This window comes from Mustela putorius, unplaced genomic scaffold (assembly GCF_011764305.1).
Source record: "Mustela putorius furo isolate JIRA1106 unplaced genomic scaffold, ASM1176430v1.1 tig00003853_pilon_pilon_pilon, whole genome shotgun sequence".
Taxonomy (NCBI): Eukaryota; Metazoa; Chordata; class Mammalia; order Carnivora; family Mustelidae; genus Mustela; species Mustela putorius.
Genome location: NW_025422005.1, coordinates 34,169,953 through 34,189,682, shown reverse-complemented (window position 1 = coordinate 34,189,682; position 19,730 = coordinate 34,169,953). Strand labels below are relative to the sequence as shown.

Below are 19,730 nucleotides of genomic sequence, written 5' to 3'. Positions count from 1 at the left end.
TGGTGGTGGTGATTTTAATGATTAACTCTTGAGCTTTTTACCTTGAACCAATTTTACTTGCAGAGAAGTTTTCTATACATCTCTCACCAAGCTTTCTCTCATGTTGGCATCTGACATAATCGCAGCAGTTATCAGCACCCAGGAAACAAAAGTGGCTACTATATTGTGCCCTACACTGGAGGGCTTCCTTGGATTTCATCAGTGTCGCCAATGCTGTCCTTTTTCTGTTCCAGGATCATTGAAGGGTTTTAAGACAGGGAGTGAAATGACCAGATTTGTGGCTTAGAAGGACACCTTGGAGGAGATTGACGGGGGCAATGTAGTCTCCTAGGTGAGAGGTGGTGGTGCCCTTGACCAGGGTGGTGGTAGTGTGAATATGGGGTTAGAAATCACTGGGATATCTATGGTGGATAAGGCTCAGGGCTGGATGGAGAGTGAGAAGGGGGACAGTGGCAGCTCTAAGCAATACCCGCTCTGTAAGGACAATCAGAAGAAAGACACGTACAAAGAAGCGGAAGGAGTTGGGGAGGAAGGGAAGATGCTGTCACCGTAGCCCCAGGAGAAGAGCTTCAGGACACAAGTTAGTCCACTGGGGTGATCTAAACCACTGGACTTGAGCCCTGTGAGGTTGGAGGAATCATTCGAGAAAGTGGTTCAGTAGGACGAAGGTGGGGAAATCAGGTTGTAGGGGGGGAAATGAGGAAAGGAGGCCTTGAGTGTTGACTGGGAAGTTCGGCTATGAAAGGGAGGAGAGGTTGGGTACCAGTCACTGGGAAAAGGAGTTAAGACGAGGTTGTATTTAAAGATGGGAGAGATTTGATATGTCTACATGCTTATGTTAAGGAAGCAGTGCAGAAAAACCATTGCGGCTCTGTCAGAGAAAAAGGGGCTTGCTTAGCATGGAATGCCCCCCAAAAGGAAGTATGGTGGAGAACCCAGGTAGAGTGAGGGCAGGCTTTAGAAGTGCCATCAGGACACACCCTCTCCTCTCCCTCTATAGCAGGTAAGAGAAGAGCATCCCCTATGTCTCCTGTGAAGTAGGTGACCAAACTGTGGGAGAGGGGTCGGGTGGGGGACTTGAGAATGGGGGAAGTAGAGAAAATTCGACATTGCTGCCGGGAGAAAGAGAGAGCGTGCACGCTGATCAGGAACATAGGAGGCCAGCTGGGTGGCTTTATACAACCCGGTAAGCTTGCGGACTGATTGTAAGGGGCACAGATCTGTATGGTTGCCATGTTCTCTAGTCACCCTCCACCCAGATGCAAGCAGAGAGAAGGCAGTCTAGGTTTTTCCAGGCAAGGGTGATGGGAAGAAAAGGAAGCAAGAGAGTTGAGAATATTGGCAAGAAAGGACTGAGATGATCACCCATGGAAGGCCGGCTCCTGTGTGAGGTGCGTTGGTCATGTTGCTAGGATGGGAACTGCTTGGTACATACCCGATAGCCATTGTCCTCCTTCCTCACTAAATGGAGCCCTTGTATCACTAGGGGCAGCAGCGTGTGCCCAGTTAAAACACCACTTATTTTAGTTCCTCGTGCGGCTAGATAACGGTTACATCCCTGAGTTCTGGCCAGTGAGGTAAAAGGAAAAGCATGCGAGACCTCCAGGAATGATATTTTTAAAAGGAAGTGACTCAGCCGGGAAGTACATTATTTTGCTGTTCTTGACTTCCTCTTTCCTGAAATGTGGGTGTGATGCTTGGAGCTCCCGAAGCCATTTTGGACCAGGAGGTAACCTGGAAATTGGAAGCAACAAGCTGAAAAGGGCAGAAGGAAGTAGTCTAAGCCCCTCGTGGCTTTATGGAGCCACGGGGCTTTCAGGCAACTTAGATCACAAACCATAGACATAAACAGTTTTTCTTCATTCAGCTGCATTTTTTTTTCCCTCTCTGTTTTCATGTGGGTTCCTGTCAAAACCTGACTCTTTTAGCCTTTCTAGTGGAACATGGCCTGTGTCTTGTGATATAGCAGGAAACAATTTGGTCAGATGTTTCAAGAGAGCATAACAAGAGTTACCAGCTTCCTGGCTCGAAATAACAGCACCCTCATTGCCCTCTGCTCCTCCGCCCTTCAGCCGAGTTTATGTTATAGGGCCCGTTTGTTCTGTCATTCTCTCTCCTGTCTTTACATTCTGTATCAGTTGGTATGCTTCTGGCTACAAGAAAAAGAAAACTCAATGCAACGTATCTTAAATAATTGGATTTATTGGAGTGCCTGGGTGGCTCAGTGGGTTAAGCCTCTGCCTTCGGCTTGGGTCATGATTCCAGGGTCCTGGGATCGAGCCCCACATCGGAGGGGGGGAGTCTGCTTCCCCACCCCCCATCTGCCTCTCTGCCTCCTGTGGGCTCTCCCTGTCAAATAAACAAATAAAATATTTTTTAAAATAGGATTTATTAGCTCACGAAAGTTTGGATATAAGGTGATCCTAGGATTAGTTAATTCAGCATCTCAGCAATGTCTAAAGGACCCAGACGTTTCCCATTTTTCTGTTCTGTTATCTTCAGCGTGTTCTTCACAGGCTAACTCCTCTAATGTTTGGAAGATGGCTTCTGCAGTCCCAGACATTATATGCAGACATGAAAATATCCGGCAGAATATAAAGGACTATTTCCTCCCCGTGTTTCTCTTCATAAGAGTGAAGTTTTCCGTGCAGGTCCTTCAGCAAACTTACCCTCATTCTCACTAGCCAGAATACACGGCCACCCCTATACCAATGACCCACAAGGGGGCAGGGATCACCACAGGTGGCTCAGACCCAAGGGACTCACCCCTGGTCCCATGAGCGAGGAGTGGGCTCTGCCAGGCTGGCAGCAAGAGAATGACTGTTGGGTAAGCAGTCACAAGTATACGGGGGAGAAAGTAGACAGGAGGCAGGTGGTGTATCCGGAGAGAGCAGAGGTATTCATGTTTTGAGGTTTCATGAGATGAAAGAAAAGTGTATTATTGCCAGTAACTAGGGAGATTTGAATTTAATATTTCAAAGGAAGAGCAGTGGAGGATGTTAAAAAGGTAGAAGGTGTAACTGTGGAAATGAGTAGAAATGGAATACAGCGGAAACGGTCGTTAGTGCTGAGGTCAAAGATCCAAGAGCCTGGCAGCAAGTTTCTCTAAGGACAGGTTGTAGAGGCTGTGGCAGGCAGGTCTCTTGGGAAGGAGGTGGTCAGGGTCTGGATTGCCAGCACATGCTTCTGAGAAAGGCCTCAGGCTGCTAGCACATGGGTCTGGGGACAGGTCACAGGTGCCTGGGGCAGTACAGGCAAGTGGCCTAACCTGTCAGTATCCCAGTGTTGGCATTTTGGAAAAAATCTACCCTGGTTGGTCAGGCCATTCTGGAAGGGGGTAAGGCCCTGTCACCTTCCTATTGGAGCCACTCAGGTACCCTCAGAAGATAGTGCCACGGGAGACCCCTAGGGACAGGGTAAGGTGGAATGGGGCAGAGGTGCTCAGCTCTGCTCTGGAGCTGCCTCTGCTCCTCACCCCACTCCTGGCCAGGTCCCCTTCACTCGGCCTTGAGTTATCTCGCTAACCTCTGGCTCTTCTAGATGTAATATCCCAGAGTCAGGAGGAGGAGGGCGAGCCTTCTCAGCCCCTCTACCTGGATGGGGCCTTGGCTGGGAATGAGTGGGGGAGGCCGGCACCCATTGTAATGGCCAGAGCAGCCGCCCTGTTACTACGGCGTATTTCACTTTTAATTCTGACATATAATGTAATGATCTTTTTTAAGGCCCGATGATATTATCTGCCTGACTAGATTATTGAGTCTTCATCATCTCCAGATAAATTTATGGCCAGGACGAGGCTCAGGATTTATCATCAGTCAATAGAGCTCGATACTCTAACAAGGCGTGTAATAAGATATACATATTTAATGATCCAAGGGGAGGAGCGCTAATGGGAGCCCAGAGTGAGTGGTCCACAGGGCTGGGGCTCTGCCCTAGAGCTGCCATAGCTGTAGAGGCTATGGTGCCCCATGGTCCCTAACCCTGGCTTTTCTCCTGACCATCTCAGTGTCCTTCTTGTTAACATCCAGAGGAAGAGGAGGCAATAGGGAAAGGGTTGGAGCTGGGGCCCAGGCCTCTTCAGCCCAAAGAGTGTAGAGATACCCCGCCAGGGAAGTCCTCTCCCTGCTTCTGGGCCTGGGATGGGGGTGGAGGGTAGTGGTGTCCTTAGACCTGTACACCCAGGCCCCTGAGCGTTAGGGCCGGCCCACAAGGGGAGGGAGTGCCGGGGCTGCGTACCCAGGCCGTGCTGATGGTGACGGATGGTTTTTCATTACAGCCTCTCAGGTCCTGCCCGCGCCCTGTGTGGAAATTCTATTTATTCCCTAATTTGTAAAAATTCCCTCTTTATCTGATCCCAATCAGGGCGGGGTAATTGGCTCTCTGGGGCAGCGGCTGGGGTCCTTGATGAAGAGCTATGTGGATGTACCCAGCCCGGCCCCCGCCCAGCCCGCCACCAGGGCCCACAATTAATAATGATTTGCAAATGGCAGACAAGCAATAACACAGAAAGATGTGGCGTCCGCGCTGCCTCTTCATTTCCTCCCCTCGCAGATATAAATGGCCACAGAACAAAAACCCAGCACTATAAATTCTGGAATTAGTTATTCACTGGGATAAATGGGGCCTGGAGCCACCGGCCCCTCTCCCACCACCCTTCTTGTCTGCTTTCCCTGATCCAGGTGTGTTTGCGGGCCTGACCCCTGGCTCCTCTCTACCTTTGGCTTTTGGTTCAGTTCCACAGTTCCCTCCTAGACCCTTCTCCCCGAACTGTAGCTAGCCCTTCCTGTGTGGCCCAGAGTTGGGAGCTGTCACCTGCTCAGGATCTGTGGCTTTCTCAGCCTCCGCCTCCACTCGTTGACCTTTCTTGGCTGCCCAAGCTGGCTTCTGTCCCCTTCGGCACTAGGGTCTAAATGGAGGTGACAGGTCCTGCCCAGCCTGGGAGTCTAGTTCAGGATTGGTCTTGGGTGTCTTCTTTGGCATTTGGGACCGCTCTGGTCATTTGTGTGGCCAAGTCTGAGTTGGGTTCCTGGTGACCGTTGCGGTCTGTTGGCATAGGCGTTTCCGGGCACTATGCCCTCTCGGCCGGGCACATCCTCTCCCCGCCCCCCAAGTGGCTGTGAGCTGGCGGGTAATGGGCGTGTAATGGCCTCATTTCCATGCCCGGCCTCCAGGAGCGGTGGTAAGTGTTTGATTGCCTTAATTTCCAAACACATCATTATCCCAGCTTTACCAGCGCTTAATAAACACTTTATGAGGATTTTTTTAAAAACATCTTCGGTCCGCATACTTCTCTGAAGTGATAAACTCTAATTAAGTCTAATATTTAAAAATATGGTAATGGTGAGTTGTTTGAATAAGTGGACTGCATTTCTGTAATTTCATTATTACGTAAAACACGCTAATTATTTGGAGCGCGCTTATTACGGAGAGAGAAATCGCCTGCTAATCAAGATGAAATTGCCTTTTCCCCTTATTGTGGAACCACCGTCATCCTTCACCATCAGCCCTGTGGCACCTCCAGGCACCTCGGTGGGGTGGAGGGGGCGGAGGGGAGGGGCTAGAAGAAGGGGTCACTTTGGAGTTGAGGCTATAAGGGCCCTGACTGGAGGGGAGCAGAGGGAGCTGTGGGAGCCGTGTCTGAGGACAGGGGTCTGTATCTGGGGGTGGTGTTAGGTGGGCCAGGGTAGCCCTGTCTGGGCACCCAGGGGACTGCCTGGGCCATGTCTGGGACAAGGAATAGGGGCTTGTGGGATATCAGGGGATTACTCCTGGAATAACATTGTTACTGGATATTATTGGAATAGCAACCATAATAATAATCACTAACCCAGCCACTGTTTTAAGCACTTCACAAATAAAAACTCATTTCATCTTTCAACAACCCTTTGAGGGAAGTAGTTGCTATAATTATCATTATCGTTCCCATTTTAGAAGAGAAGAAACCAAGACACAGAGAGGTGAAATAAGACCATAACTTGTTCAAGTTCATAGTTACGAAGTGATGGATTTTTGGATTTGAACCCAGAATCTCAGGATATCCAGGGCCCTCTGCTGGTTCAGTCCTAAATTCAGTGCCTTGGCTCCTGTCTTCCTTCTGAGTTACCCTGTGCTGCTGTACCCTGAGTTGTACCCAGTGTAGCTTGAGATGCTGGCCCCCAGCATAGAGTTGCCCAGTTAGAAAAATATAGGGCACCAGTTAAATTTAAATGTCAGCCAAAGAACAAGTAACTTTTTTTTAAAGATTTTATTATTTATTTAACAGAGAGAGACAGCGAGAGAGGGAACACAACCAGGCAGTAGGAGAGGGAGAAGCAGGCTCCCCACTGAGCAGGGAGCCCAAGGTGGGGCTTAATCCCAGGACCCCAGGATCACAACCGGAGCCAAAGGCAGATACATAGCCACTGAGCCACCCAAGCGCTCAGAACAAATAATTTTTTAGTATAAGTATGTCCCCTCTGGAGCTGGGGACTTAATAATATGGCAGTCCTCTGTCAAGCAGGCCCAGCATTAACCCACTGGCCCTTTGCTCTCGGGCACGATGCTGCCAAGATGTGCTAACAGATAGAAAGATGTAGCAGCAAAATGAGGTTCTAGAATGTCAACACATCAGGATTCTTGCTCTTCGTCCTTGCCAAGGTTCCTGCTCCCAGTGGAGCTGTTCCCACCCCTTCTTTCCTGGCTCTTGCTCCATGGGCTCTGGCCCCCATTCCTCACCAGCTCCTGGAGATCACTAAGAAAGTGTGCTTACCAGGCTGAGCTTTTGAGACAGAAGGCCTCCTGTTTGTCTGAATCTTCCTTTAGGCCACACTGCCTTGTATCCCCATAAAGTCAGCAGCATGTCACCCTTCTGCCCTTGATGTCTCCCAGTCCAGTTTGTCTCTTTGATCATTTCATGTTCATTCTCTTTCCTCACTCCAACAGATGCACGTATGGGAATTGTATATATAATGGAGGCATCATTTCAGAAGGGTGGGGAAAGTGTGGACAGTTCAATCAATGGTGATAGGACAATGGCCATCCACTGGGGGAAAAAAGTAAAGTTGGATCTTCTATTTCTCACCATATAAGAAAATAAATTCCACGGGACGCCTGGGTGGCTCAGTTGGTTAAGCAGCTGCCTTCGGCTCAGGTCATGATCCCAGCGTCCTGGGATCGAGTCCCACATCGGGATCCTTGATCCGCAGAGAGCCTGCTTCTCCCTCTGCCTCTGCCTTCCACTCTGTCTGCCTGTGCTCGCTCTCACTCTCTCTCTCTCTGACAAATAAATAAAATCTTAAAAAAAAAAAAAAATAAATTCCAGACGGATTAAAAAGTTAAATATAAAAACAAAAGTATTAGAAGAAAATATATGATAGTTTTTTCTTTTAAAGATTTTATTCATTTATTTGACAGAGATCGCAAGTAGGCAGAGAGACAGGCAGAGAGAGGGAGGAAGCAGGCTCCCTGCCGAGCAGAGAGCCTGATGTAGGGCTCGATCCCAGGACCCTAAGATCATGACCTGAGCCGAAGGCAGAGGCTCAATCCACTGAGCCACCCAGGCGCCCCAATATATGATAGTTTTCTAATAGCACTGGGATAAGGAAGGCCTTTTTCAGTGAGATAAAAGCCTAGAAGCTGTAAGGGAAATGCCTGATATGTTGACATGTCCCATAGGAATCTCGAGATTTATTTATTTATTTATTTATTTTTTTAAAGATTTTTATTTATCTATTTGACAGAGATCACAAGCAGGCAGAGAGGCAGGCAGAGAGAGAAGAAGGGAAACAGGCTCCCCGCTGAGCAGAGAGCCCGACTCGGGGCTTGATCCCAGGACCCTGGGATCAGGACCCTAGCCGAAGGCAGAGGCTTTAACCCACTGAGCCACCCAGGCACCCCGGAATCTCGAGATTTAACACTAAGGTCAAGACTGCCCCAAACCTATACCACCTCAGGTTTGCCTTACCTCTTTGAGTGGTGCTAAGATCCTAGACTCACCCCACCCATAGCCCAACACTCTGTCTGCCCCCAATAAGCCTTGCTCATTCTGTTCCTTTAAAAGCTCTTGCCTCTGTCCATGTCTCCGCATCATCCGTACATCCCCACCTCCATCTCCACCGCCACTGGGCCAGTTCTGGGCCACTGTTTCTGGCCTGGACCATGGTATAGTCTGCTAATCGGTGTCTGTGCCTTCAGGGTTAACCCCTCCAGTCCTTGAGTGATTGTTATGAATTGCGGATGTGGTTCTGTCTTGTCCCTCCTCACCTAGGTTAGCGTCTCCCCGCCATTCCCAGGGTAGTAAGCTCTGAAACTCCTTAGCTTGGCATCCCGTCTGCAGGGCTTCCTCTGACCAGTCACTGCCGGCCTGTCCAGCTTCGTCTCTCGCCGCGCGCCTGCCTCTTACTCTTCAGCACCCCCACCACCTGCTAGACTTAAGTACTTGTTTCTGGACACACTACATTTCCCCTTCAGCCAGGTGCCTGTGTGCTATTCACTATGCCAGGGTCACCTCCCCACTCCAAGCCCAGCTTGCTGGCGGGCCCCCTCCCACATGCCCTTAGACTTCTGCCTGGCTTTGTCCCTGGGGACCCCTTTCCCCATTCTCAGTGCCTTTTCTGTGCTGACTTTTCCTGAAGCACTGCTCACACCGCACCTCTGACGGGTCTGCAGCCAGGCCCTTGACCCAGCTTGGCCCGTGTGCGCGCAGCATGCAGAGGTGTCCGTGTGTGTTTGCTGAGTGAAGGCATGCACGAATAAATGGTTCTCTAAGAGTTTCCGTGTGCCCTTTCCCTCCTGAGGGTGGCCCTCACCCAGGCCCTGCTTCCCAGAAGCCCTCTACTATTCAGTTCCCAGACAAGTGCTCCTAACTGGCCCGTGTCAGCCTCAGGTCATGGTCCTGTGTAAGCCCTCATTGGGTGTCCTCTGTGGTCTGAGCCCTCCTTCCGCTAGCAGCTTTGCCAAGCAGATATTTGACTACCCTTGGGCCCAGCCAATAAGCTTATCCTTTGTCAGGTGCTAGCCCCACTCACCTCTCTGACAGATTTAAGCAGCTGCACATCTCCCGTTATGGAGTTGGCAATATAAAAATATTTCCAATGTTAAGAATATTAATGCCCCAAACAGAAGAGAGTCATCTTGTCACAAGCTGATAACCCTGCAGGAACATAAAATCATGCAGTCTTCTAGAATTTGAAAGTAAGGAAGACCCACCTTGGAGGCCTCTTTGTGGGCAAGAGGCTATGTGCCTCCTGCCCCTCACCTTCTACACCATGCCAGCATCAGGCTGGTCTCGTTAGTTCAGTGGGAGGTTCCAGAAGGGGGAGCTGCTGACCATGTGGCCCCTGGGCTTTAAGCAGAGGACTCTCCCAGAGGCCATTTTGTCACCAGACTCATCCTGCTGTTCTCGCTGAACTTGTGGCCTGTTAAAAGGCCCAGATTTGTCTCTTCACTTCTGCTCCATTTCCTCAACTTCTAACCATACCGTTTTTTTTTTTTTTTTTTTTCTTTTTTTTTTTTTTTTTTAAAGATTTTATTTATTTACTTGAGAGAGAGACAGTGAGAGAGAGCATTAACGAGGAGAAGGTCAGAGAGAGAAGCAGACTCCCCGTGGAGCTGGGAGTCCGATGTGGGACTCGATCCCGGGACTCCAGGATCATGACCTGAGCCGAAGGCAGTTAGTGAGCCACCCAGGCGTCACTGACTCAACCGGCTTAGAGGTTTCACGAGGTTTCTGGGGCTAGAAAAAGAGCCTGGGCTGGAAGCCCACAACTGCCATACCGCGGACTTGGCGAACTGAAGCAGCTGTCTTCCCCAGTCTGGGTCTTTGTTGTAGTGGACCAGTTACAACAAGTTAGACTCCAGAATGCTCAGTAAACAGGATCAGTAGTCAGTGTGAGCTTGTGCAGTGAATCCCAGTTGGTCTCAGCACATGTGCTGGCCTCTCTGTCATCTGCGCCATAGATTGTACGGGATTTACCTTCTTGCCGTTGGGTCACCGGGAAAACTAGCATCCTTGCCTTCCCTCCAAAAAGAGGAAGTACTCCAAACTTAAAGTACCGACAAAGACGGGGTGTGGAGGGGTGTCACCTGCTCAGTGCTCACAGTTAACACAGGTAGCATCCCTGATCACCCCTAGTGGAGGAATCTGAACTTCAAAGAAACTTAAGCACTTGCCACAAGCACACAGCCAGTGGGCAAAGACTAGAAATGGGTCTGTCTTTGTCATTTTCAGAAAACAGTGGTTGGAACACAGGGATTGGGGGTAGAGAATGGCAGGGGTAAGACCAGAGAGAGCGGGGATCTGTTTTTTATAGGGCCTTTGCCTTTAAGTCATATTAAAGAGTATAGCCTTGAACCTGAGGGCAGCAGGAGCCATTGAAAGGATTTAAAGAGACAAGGATGTGATCAGATTTGTGTAAGAAAGATCACTTGGGCTACAAGAGAATGGATTAGAGGGAGAAGAAAGAGGATAGGCTGTGTAAGAGCAAGAGATGATGGGGTCTGCCCTGGGTGGTGGGGGTGGGGGGGGTGCTGCCAGAATGAAGGGAAGTAGATGATTAAACAGTAAGAAGATAAAATTCACAGTTGATGCTTGAGAACTGGGGAGGGAGAGAGCAAAGTGTCAAGCCTGATTCTCGGGCTTCTTTGGGAGCACTTGGGGTGCTGTTCATTGGGATGGAGAACACTGGGTAGTGAAGACACGTGGGAAGGACACTGGTGCATTATTGGATGTTTTGAGTTTACACGATCTAGAAAGAGATGTTCCAGAGCTCAGGAGAGATGCAGGCAAGAGACGGCGATCTTCAGGGCTCACTGAAGCTCAGGGCGTGGACGAAGCCAGCCAGTGTGTCCAGTGAGGAGAGGTCAAGGACTGACTGGGGCCAGGCACAGGTGGGAGGTCAGTGCTGGCTCTCTGGATGGCTGGTGGCCTGGGGGGAGGGGCTGGGCATATTCACTTGGACCAGGGGAGGCAGATTGAGCGATTTGTCCAGGATTGAGGGAGGAGCCAGATGAAGTCAATAGAAAACTAATTTTCTTTTCTGCTGGAAGAAATGAGGTGTGTGGCCGCTGGGTAATTGCAGATAACGAGGGGACTTATTCTTAATATGCACAGTGGCCATGGTCCCCAGAGTGCAGGCGACAGGAAGGATTGGAGGTGCCCTGACAAGGCCAGACATCTTTGGGAAGAAAATCATCCTATCGTAGCACCTTTTGATGGTGCCATCACAGCCTCTGGACCCTATCATAAACCTTCCTGCTCCCAGGGCCCTTCCTGACCCATCTCCAGCCTGCCCCTCCTACACAGATCTTCCTGCCCCCTTCTCCTTCCTGTCAGCTGCCTCACTCCTGTCGCAGCCCCCTCCCTCCACCTTCTACCCCCACAGCACAGGCATACACACTAAGGGAGACAAATGACGGGGCCTCAGCTGAGCGGGGTGCGTGTCCGGCCCATAAACCACGGGGACGGGTCACGTCTGGAGTTGCCATGGCCGCCACTATCCACCCATCTGTCTTCCCACTGTCCTGCCTCAGACCAGCCCTCGTGGCTTCCTGAATCCCTGGAGGAAAAGGGTGTCCCCGTGTCTGGGTCCTGTATCACTTTTACATGTCCATATCCCCCTTGAGTATGTTCATGTTGAGGTCAGCTAAAGAGGACCATGTGCGACTGATCTGCCCTAAACAGGGCTCAGAGTCGTGTCTGGCTAATGACATGGGACCTGGGACGGCCGACTCCCACTCGCACAGCCCTTCTCTAGCTCTGTTGGGCCCTGTTTCCTAGTCTAAGGTTCTAGCAAGGGCAGGCTGGAGGGCTCAGTGGAAAGAGTTGGCCCTTGACAGATGCAGAGGCCTCCTGACCCCACCTTGACCTTACCACCACCCTGCACCTGATTATGACATCGAAGTATAATGCTTCTGCAATCACAGCATCGATCCCATGCAGGCTGGTAGCGGCTGAGGTCCTGGTTATGGCCCAGGAGCATCTGTAGGAGGTGGGAGAGGGATGGGAGGAGAGGCAGGCGAAGCGATGGGGACTGGGCTGGTGGTGTTGGCAGTGGAACAGAAGAACTCTGGGCACTTGGGTATTTCTGTCCTTGGCTTTCTGTAGAGGGACAAGAGTTGGGCAGCTGCACCTCCTGCTGGTGGCATTAGAACAAGTCCTGGCCGGTGTCCATGATACTGAAGGACCAGAGTACCTGCTCCTGCAGCCGCCAGCGTTCCAGGAGTTTCTCACAGGGATCAGTACTGGAGAAACTGCCGTGACAGGGTCTGGCAGGAGCAGATGTACTTAGATACAGCCAGAGACAGGACTACTGAAGCCTGACCGGCACCAGCTTCGAGCCTAGTGGGGTAGGAGAGGCAGAGCTTAGCCTGAGCACACGGCACGTCTAGTGGAGGACTGCTGGCCAGGGTGTGGGAGGACTGCAGACCTGGACCCTCTCCACTGCTCTGGGTTCCACAGAAGGGGCCCAGGCAGGCTGCTGTTGGGAGTGCACAAGCCTGGGGCCCAGAGCAGGCTTCCCAGGCTCCCGGCCCAAAAGTGCCAAGGCCTGTGCTTCGTTACCAGCCATTATGGCCTGGGCCACATCTCTCTCTCTCTCTCTCTCTCTCTCTCACACACACACACACACACACACACACACACACCCAAGTGCCGGCAAAGTCACCCTGGCCGTGGGCGTGATGAATGGCCGCACAGTAATGAAATGGAGACATCAAGGCGGGTGGCGGGAAGACGGAGTGTGGCGGACGGGCCGTCCCCACGCGGCGGCAACAAGAAGGATCGCCCAGCGGCCGGGGGCCGTCAAGGGAGAAATTACACATTTACTCTGCCTTTTTCTTACTGCGACGGCGCCCATACATCACCGCTGGGGCTGGGGCGGGACATGCCGGCCAATTTCCAGCATGAATTATGGGACCGAGCAGCACTGAGACCGTGCTTCCTGCTGGCCCGGCCTCATCCAGCCCAATGTGAGGCTGGAGATGCGGCCACCAGGGGACAGGACCCCCTGGTTAAGAGCCTGTGGCTCCTGAATCTGACCCTGCTCCCCTTCCCCCAGCTATGTAAGAGCACCTGTGGGCACAGAGGGGAAGGATCTGGGCCCCATCTAAATGTCCTCTCTTTCTCTTCTCAGATGACTGCAAGAATATTGCCAACATCATGAAGACACTTGCGTATCAAGGCTTCATCTTCAAGCAGACATCAAAGCCGTTCTGATTGGCCGAGGACGGGATGGGGCAGGACAGGGTAGCTGCTTGGCCCAGCCCAGAACCCTCCTTTCCCTCACCAGAGGGGAAAAGGGAGAGTGGCACAGCTCTACATCCAGAGTGTCCCCCAGCCTGTCCTGTGGGCTTGCGCCCTGGGTAAGGGCTTGGCCACTCGGCCCCTCTGGAGCAGACACTTTGTGCCCCCCACCCCAATCCCTCAACCTCAGCCCAGTATTAGCCCCTCCCATTGTGGGCCTGGGCTAGGGGGACCCAGGCACTCACCGCCTCTTCCCTGGTACACAGGCTTCTGCTGGGGCCACCGAGCCCCCCTGTGCCCCCTCCCATCTGTAGTGCATGGTGTGTGGTGCCCCCAGGGCTCCAGGACAGATCAGGCCCCACCTTGTGTCTACCCCCATCCCCGCTGTGAACGTGCCACTGAATAAAGTCGGGGAAATGAGGCTGTGGGTGTGTGTGGACCGGACACTGCTGTGCCTGATGCCGTCCAAGGTGTACAGGGGTTAGTGCGTATTCCGGGCTGCTCTGGGGCTGAAGGCCACCGGAGTGGCTTGCAGTCACTGGAGCACCTGTGAGAACCTCCTGAATAAGCACAGGGCCACGGGCACTGTCTAAGCACAAGGCAGTGTCTGAAGCCACCACTATGTGTGAACCATCTTGAGAGCAGAACCAAGTACAGATGTTTGGGCAACACTGGCAGTGGTGAGAAGGCTGCTCGGGGCATCCACGCAGGCAGGTCCCAAGGCCACCCCTGTGGAGTGGGTATGGTGACTGCGCCCCCACCCCCCTAGCCAGGGGTGGGAAGGAAAAGGAAGCAGCCCAGTCCGACTCAGCAGCTCTATTTACACAGCAGCACCCGCACCCACTGTGGCCTCTCATGGCTTCTTGGCTTTCTTCACAGAAGAGGAACTGGAGGCTGATTCCCGACGCTTCCTCTGAGAAGACACAGAAGGCAACGGAGTCAATGCCCCCCCCCCCCCAAGCTCTGCTCAGGCTCAGTGCATGCGTTTCATACTCAGGGCGGGTGATCCCACGGCCACCCAGTCCTGCCCTCAGTCTCAGAACCCTGTCACAGTAACTGCGGGCACTGGAGGGAGCGGGACCGGCCGTTCGCGCTCCCCCTGCCCAACTGGGCTCTTACCGAATTGGGCGTGAGGGGCGCGCCCACCACATCAATGATGGTGTCCTTGGTGGGGTCGGGGCCAAGACTGGGGTCAGGCACTGCCGGCTCCGCAGAGGCTGGGGCTGGGCCAGACGCTGGCGTGGCGGGGCCCCCGAGCACACCGGCCCGGGCCAGGGCCTCGTGCCGGTGCCGCAGCATCTGTAGCTCGTACTCGCAGTTGGCGCAGGCCTGCTTGAGCTCGTAGAGCAGCACCAGGTCACTCCGCAGCTCGTTGAACATGTGCACCAGCTCCTCAGTGGGCGTCGGGCTCAGCTCTGCAGGCGGTAGGTGGAGGGCGGAGGCAGAGCCAGGGTGTGCAGGAAGGCCAGCGATGCAAAGTGCCCTCCCCAGCCCAGCCTCGATCGCAAGCCACAGACGGCCAGGTCCCGTGGGCCCAGTCCCCACTCACCCACACCAAGCTCCAGCAGCATCTGCTCCAGGGCCTTGATCTTCTTCTGTCCCACGGAGCTTGGCAGCTTCATCTGCAATGACCCAAAACACTTAGCCCTCTCCCCGACAAGTGGTTAAGGACAACAGGGACCAAAGGCAAGGGGAGCGGGAGAGAAGTGAACCCCTGGAGGGAGCTCTGTGGAACAGAGCAAGAGCTTTGACTTCAGCCTGGCCACGCTCCCTCCCGGTGCTCCAGGGCCACGGCTGCCACGCACAGGCTGCGGGGAGCCCAGGGCCCCAGCACGGCGATGGAGGCGACACGTACCCGCTGGCTCCGCAGGGTGACACCGGCAGACTTGAAGTCTGGGAACTTGATGCCTGCAGTCTCGGGAACAGCCTGGGGGAGAAGAAGTTATGGAGACCGAGGCACAGTGGCGGGAGGGCCCCAAGTTAGTCCTGACGCCCTGCCAGCTCTGAGTGCCCTCGTTGCTCTGCACCCTGAACTGGGCTGACTCAGTCTCCGCACCGGCTTCTCCGCCTCCTTTTTCTGGGGTAGCTTCTTCTTGGGGGCCTTGCGCTCGGTGCGCCGCTGCTCTGCGGTGGTGTCCGCTGCCGTTATCAGCTTCTGCAGGTCCTGGCTGCGCTTCTCCCGCTCCTTCTTCCGGGCCTCAATCTTGCGCAGCTCCTGCAGCAGATACTCCTCCTCTGCTACCTGGGAAAGCGAGACACCCCAAATGTGAGGGTGCATGGCGGGGGGGGGGGGTGTTGTGGCGAGGCAGATGGGGAGCTGTAGGGCCACTAGCCTGTCCGTGAGCCACAGCAAGAGGCAAGGGACCACGAGGGAGGGGGAGGGGTGTGCAGTGGGGAGAGTGGCTAGCAAGGAAGGACTAGGCGGGGCGGCAGGGGAACCGGGAAGGGAGGGAACTGCAAGCCTGCGGGATGAAAGCAGAGGGCTTCAGGAACTGACCTGCTCCGGGGTCCGGTTGTAGAGACGCTCCAGCTGCTCCTTCCGCCGTCGCTCATGCCCAGCATCAAACACCGGTATCTTGAGGTCTGTGCCTGGCACAGCCCGCACATTGGCAAGTTTGGCACAAATGTGATAGTACCGCTCCTTCAAGTCCTCCACAGAACGCTTCTAAGGATAAAGACAAGGTGGGAATGGACAGTGAGTGCCCAGAGGCACAGGGACAGGGTCGCATGAAGGCAGGCGGCCGGCCAGGCACAGCGGGGACACACATGCAAATGCGTAACACCAGCTCACCTTGAACTGCTGGTGGTCATAGCGGTCGTGGATTACTACAAAACGTAAGTCAAAGCGGCGGCTGAGATCAAAGAGATGGTCCGTCTCTGCCTTAGTCCAGGCATCGTCGTGGAGGTACAGCTGGTACTCCTGCTCTGAGTACACGGGAACCTGCACAGTCTACTGGCACAGAGGGACAGAGTATGGGCGCACCACGTCATGGCCAGCGGGCTTCAGCCCCCTGTGGTCACAGCCTGTGATCTGTGTACCACCCATTCCTAGGCGGAACCAAAGCAAACCCTCTGCCTAGGGCCCTGCAGACTGCAGCCTGGAAACGATGCTTCCAGGTGAGGAAACACACTGCTTGCCCAGAGACCCCAGCAAGCTAGGGCTGCAGCCTGCCTCTGGATTGGGCCCAGGAGCAATGTGACCATGCCTTCAGCTCCAGAGCCTCAGTAACAGGATACATGCTCCTGTCCCCAGGGTTAAGGTGAGGGGCTCACATGTAAGGGCTTCTGTGGAGTCCAAAGGTTAACTCTGGAGTAGAGCAGATGGCTAAATACTGGAGAAAGGCCCAGGATGCGGGAGCCTGTAGAACCCTTCTCTGAAGCACTGCTGCCACCAAGTGGTGACAATGAGACTTGCAGCTCCCCAGTGCAGGCCAAAGTCTCCTCTCTCAGCACATGCACCCCTGCACACATCCCTGCCTCCCTCCTGCCATGCCCCAACCCCCAGACCCTCCTCGGGGACATAAAGCACCACCACCAACTGAGCCAGTCAGTCAGAAACCCCAGGAAGGAGTCAATGTTAGGCCAGACTAGGGAAGTTCCTTCTCTATCAAAGACCACACTGGTTCTAAACCTGCTCTCAAGACCCTGTTTCTAGCTGCCTCCTGGACTTCTCCTACTGGAGGTCCCACATATACTTAAAACTTAATATGCTCAGGTGACAGATGTTAACCAGACTTATTGTGGTGATCATTTTGCAATATACACAAATATGAACCTGAAACAATATTGTATGTTGATTATACCTCATAAGAAATATATGTTTGTATGTTCAGTACTGAGCTCATCACCCTCCCTCAAACTTCTAGCTCTTTCAGGTCGATTCTCAAGTCAATGTCACCATTAGCCAACACAGGTGCCCAAGCCAGAAGACTAGAAAGCATCTTTAAGCATCTTTAACTCCTACCTTTACCTTTGACCCCTCCCCTTCCACAAAGCTGGGGCTTTTACCCCCAGGATCTCTACCTCTACCTGCCACATCCCAGTCCAGACCATCACCACCACTGCCTGCATCAGAGAAACAGCCTCCCCACCAGCCTCTCTGTCTCCATTTGATCCCCCTCCAAACAATTCTCCATCTGCATCCAAGATGTGATCTCTCTGGCCAGTGCTACTACCTAAAGGACAGCCTGTAGACGACTGCTGTTTGCAAACTGGTACCAGTGGTCTATGTTAAGTATGGAAAGTGAGAGTAGGCATTTAGAAACCTTTATGACAATTTCACAGAAATCACATCCTACTGAATTGAATATGAAGAAACACATGGGTTGGGGGGCACCTGGGTGGTTTATGTTGTGATCTTGGGATCCCTGCTCAGTGGGGAATCTGCCTCTCCCTCTCCTCTGCCCCTCCACCCACCTTGCTCTCTCTCTAATAAGTAAAGTTTAAAAAAAAAAAAACCCACGGACTTGTATTTTGTCTTTTCTTGTCACCTTACTGTCAGTCTCTGATGGACTGGAAATTATTTTTTAAGCCCTTCATCACAGATAATTTGAGAAATATAGAATAAATCTATATAATAATATATACATAATATATATAATAAATATAGAATAAATCTATAAAATCTAGAATAAATATCTGATCATGTCACCCATCTCTTCCTAAACCCCTCAGAAGTTCTCTACTACACTAAAAGTGTCTTCTAGCTAATTCACAAACTCCTCAAAAGCACAGGTCAGCACAGGGACAGGACACTCTAAGGATCAATTAATATTTACAGAATCAACCAATGAACACAGAGGTGGATGACCCAGCCTCTCTGCAGCCACACCCTCACATACCCCAGGTTCCAAACAAATGACTAGCAGTGCTAGGAACTCACTAGGCTCCCCTCAGCCTTTGTTGTTCTTGCCTAAAGTGCATTTCCACTTCCACATTCCTTCCTCTACAAAGGTTAACTTCTCATCCTTTTGGCCTCTTACAGGTATCAGCTCCTCTTGGAAGTCTCTCTGGTTTCCCAGGCTTGGTTAAGTATACCTTCCAAGTATTTCAATTCCGTTTAATTAAGAAAAAAAAAAAAAAAAAGCTCAGGACCTGTATAGCCAGTTCTGCTCTCAAGGGCCTCACAGTCAAGTGAGGGAGACATTCATTCATTCAACATATATCATATATTTATCGTGGGCCTGCCAGACCTATGCTGAGAACACCAGTGCTGAATGCTGAGTAAGACAGACAGTGGCCTGACCTTCTCAGAGCTCAGATTCTGCTGAAAAAATAATTTAATCCAGTGTGGCGAGTTTGATGCCAACCGTACACCTAAGGGTGTAACAAGTGACACCTGATCCAGCCTGGGGACAAGGGTTGGTCAGGGAAGAGGTGACAGGAAACAGTAAGGTTATTTTGAAAGAGAAGAGTGAAATGATCATGATTCTCTTTTATAAAGACCACCCTGACAGCAGTAAGGACAGATGAGGGGAAACAAGAGCCTGGGAGGCCAGTTGGCAGGTTTTAGAAACAATCCAGGTGAGAAGTGAAGAGGCCTCAACTAAAACCGCACCAGTGGAAAGTAGGGAACAGGGCACAGACCTAATTTTGGGTTAAAACCACAAGACTTGGCACCTGGACATAAGGGGTAAAAGAAGACACCATCACAGGTGACCCCTGTGTCTCAGGCTTGAGCAAGAGAGCAGCTGGGGAGCCACAGACTGAGAGTGGGGGCCCAGGAACCAGCAGTACTGGAAGGAAGATTCATTAGTTCACCTTTCTCCGACTTCATGCTCCACCTGCAGTCACCACGATCCTTCTAAGACTCAAATCGGATCCTGACAGTACTCTATTTAAAAATCTGTCAGTTGCTACCCAAAGATAGTAGGGGCAAGCCCAGATTCCTGAGCGGGGCTGCCAAGCCCTGCCTGACCAGACCCTGCTGACCTCTTGGGCCTCATCTTGCACCATGTCCTACCCCGGGTTTAGGCTTCATCAGGAGAGAAACTCCTGCAGCACACCATACATGTGACTGGTTTTCTATCTATGCCTTTACTCCTGCTGGGCCCTCTGCCTGAAAAAGTCACTACACTTTGTTCCTAACATTGCCTGGTGACATACTTTAGGACACAATTCCAGCTCTAACTGCTCCAGGAAGCTTCCATGGCCTTCAAGTCCTCCCCAAACAGCATGCATCCTACTGGACTGTAATTACCTGTGCCTTTCCCCACTCCCTCCCCAACAATATGGAGAGTTTCTTGAGGGTAGTTATTGTTGCTGGTGTAATTCTGTGTTCTGAATACCTAAGGTTTGACTTGACATGAAGCAGCTTTTACCAAATACAAAATGAACATTTTTTTGTCTTCTCAAATGGTCTCATTCAACCTTCCCTCTCATCTCAACACCTCACCTCTTGGTTGTCCCTTCTCAGTCCTGTACCTCCAGCTTTCTCCCTCCACTGGAACTTAGGAGGTCTGAGGATGGTGGTGAGAGGGAGGAAAACCAGCTCTCCGAGGTGAGGGAGAAT

The 19,730-nt window shown here is 52.1% G+C and overlaps 2 protein-coding genes across 11 annotated transcripts in view; one reads left to right on the top strand and one right to left on the bottom strand.

Annotated features, from left to right (window-relative positions):
- Positions 1-13,640, top strand: part of ERI3 (ERI1 exoribonuclease family member 3) — a 126,203-nt gene extending 112,563 nt beyond the window's left edge. For all 10 annotated transcript variants that reach the window (XM_013044664.2, XM_013044653.2, XM_013044647.2 and 7 more), the window contains one exon: positions 13,110-13,640. In XM_013044664.2, the coding sequence (XP_012900118.1) occupies positions 13,110-13,192 (83 nt within the window). In that variant the 3' untranslated portion in view covers positions 13,193-13,640. The remainder of the gene's footprint in view (positions 1-13,109) is intronic.
- Positions 13,641-14,020: 380 nt separating this feature from the next.
- The window catches only part of DMAP1 (DNA methyltransferase 1 associated protein 1), an 8,436-nt gene continuing 2,726 nt past the window's right edge, over positions 14,021-19,730 (bottom strand). The window contains exons 4-10 of the mRNA XM_004740508.2: positions 16,011-16,169; positions 15,717-15,884; positions 15,276-15,461; positions 15,075-15,146; positions 14,769-14,841; positions 14,339-14,634; positions 14,021-14,132 (exon numbers count right to left, since the gene is read on the bottom strand). Coding sequence (XP_004740565.1) covers positions 14,073-14,132; positions 14,339-14,634; positions 14,769-14,841; positions 15,075-15,146; positions 15,276-15,461; positions 15,717-15,884; positions 16,011-16,169 — 1,014 coding nt within the window. The 3' untranslated portion in view covers positions 14,021-14,072. The remainder of the gene's footprint in view (positions 14,133-14,338; positions 14,635-14,768; positions 14,842-15,074; positions 15,147-15,275; positions 15,462-15,716; positions 15,885-16,010; positions 16,170-19,730) is intronic.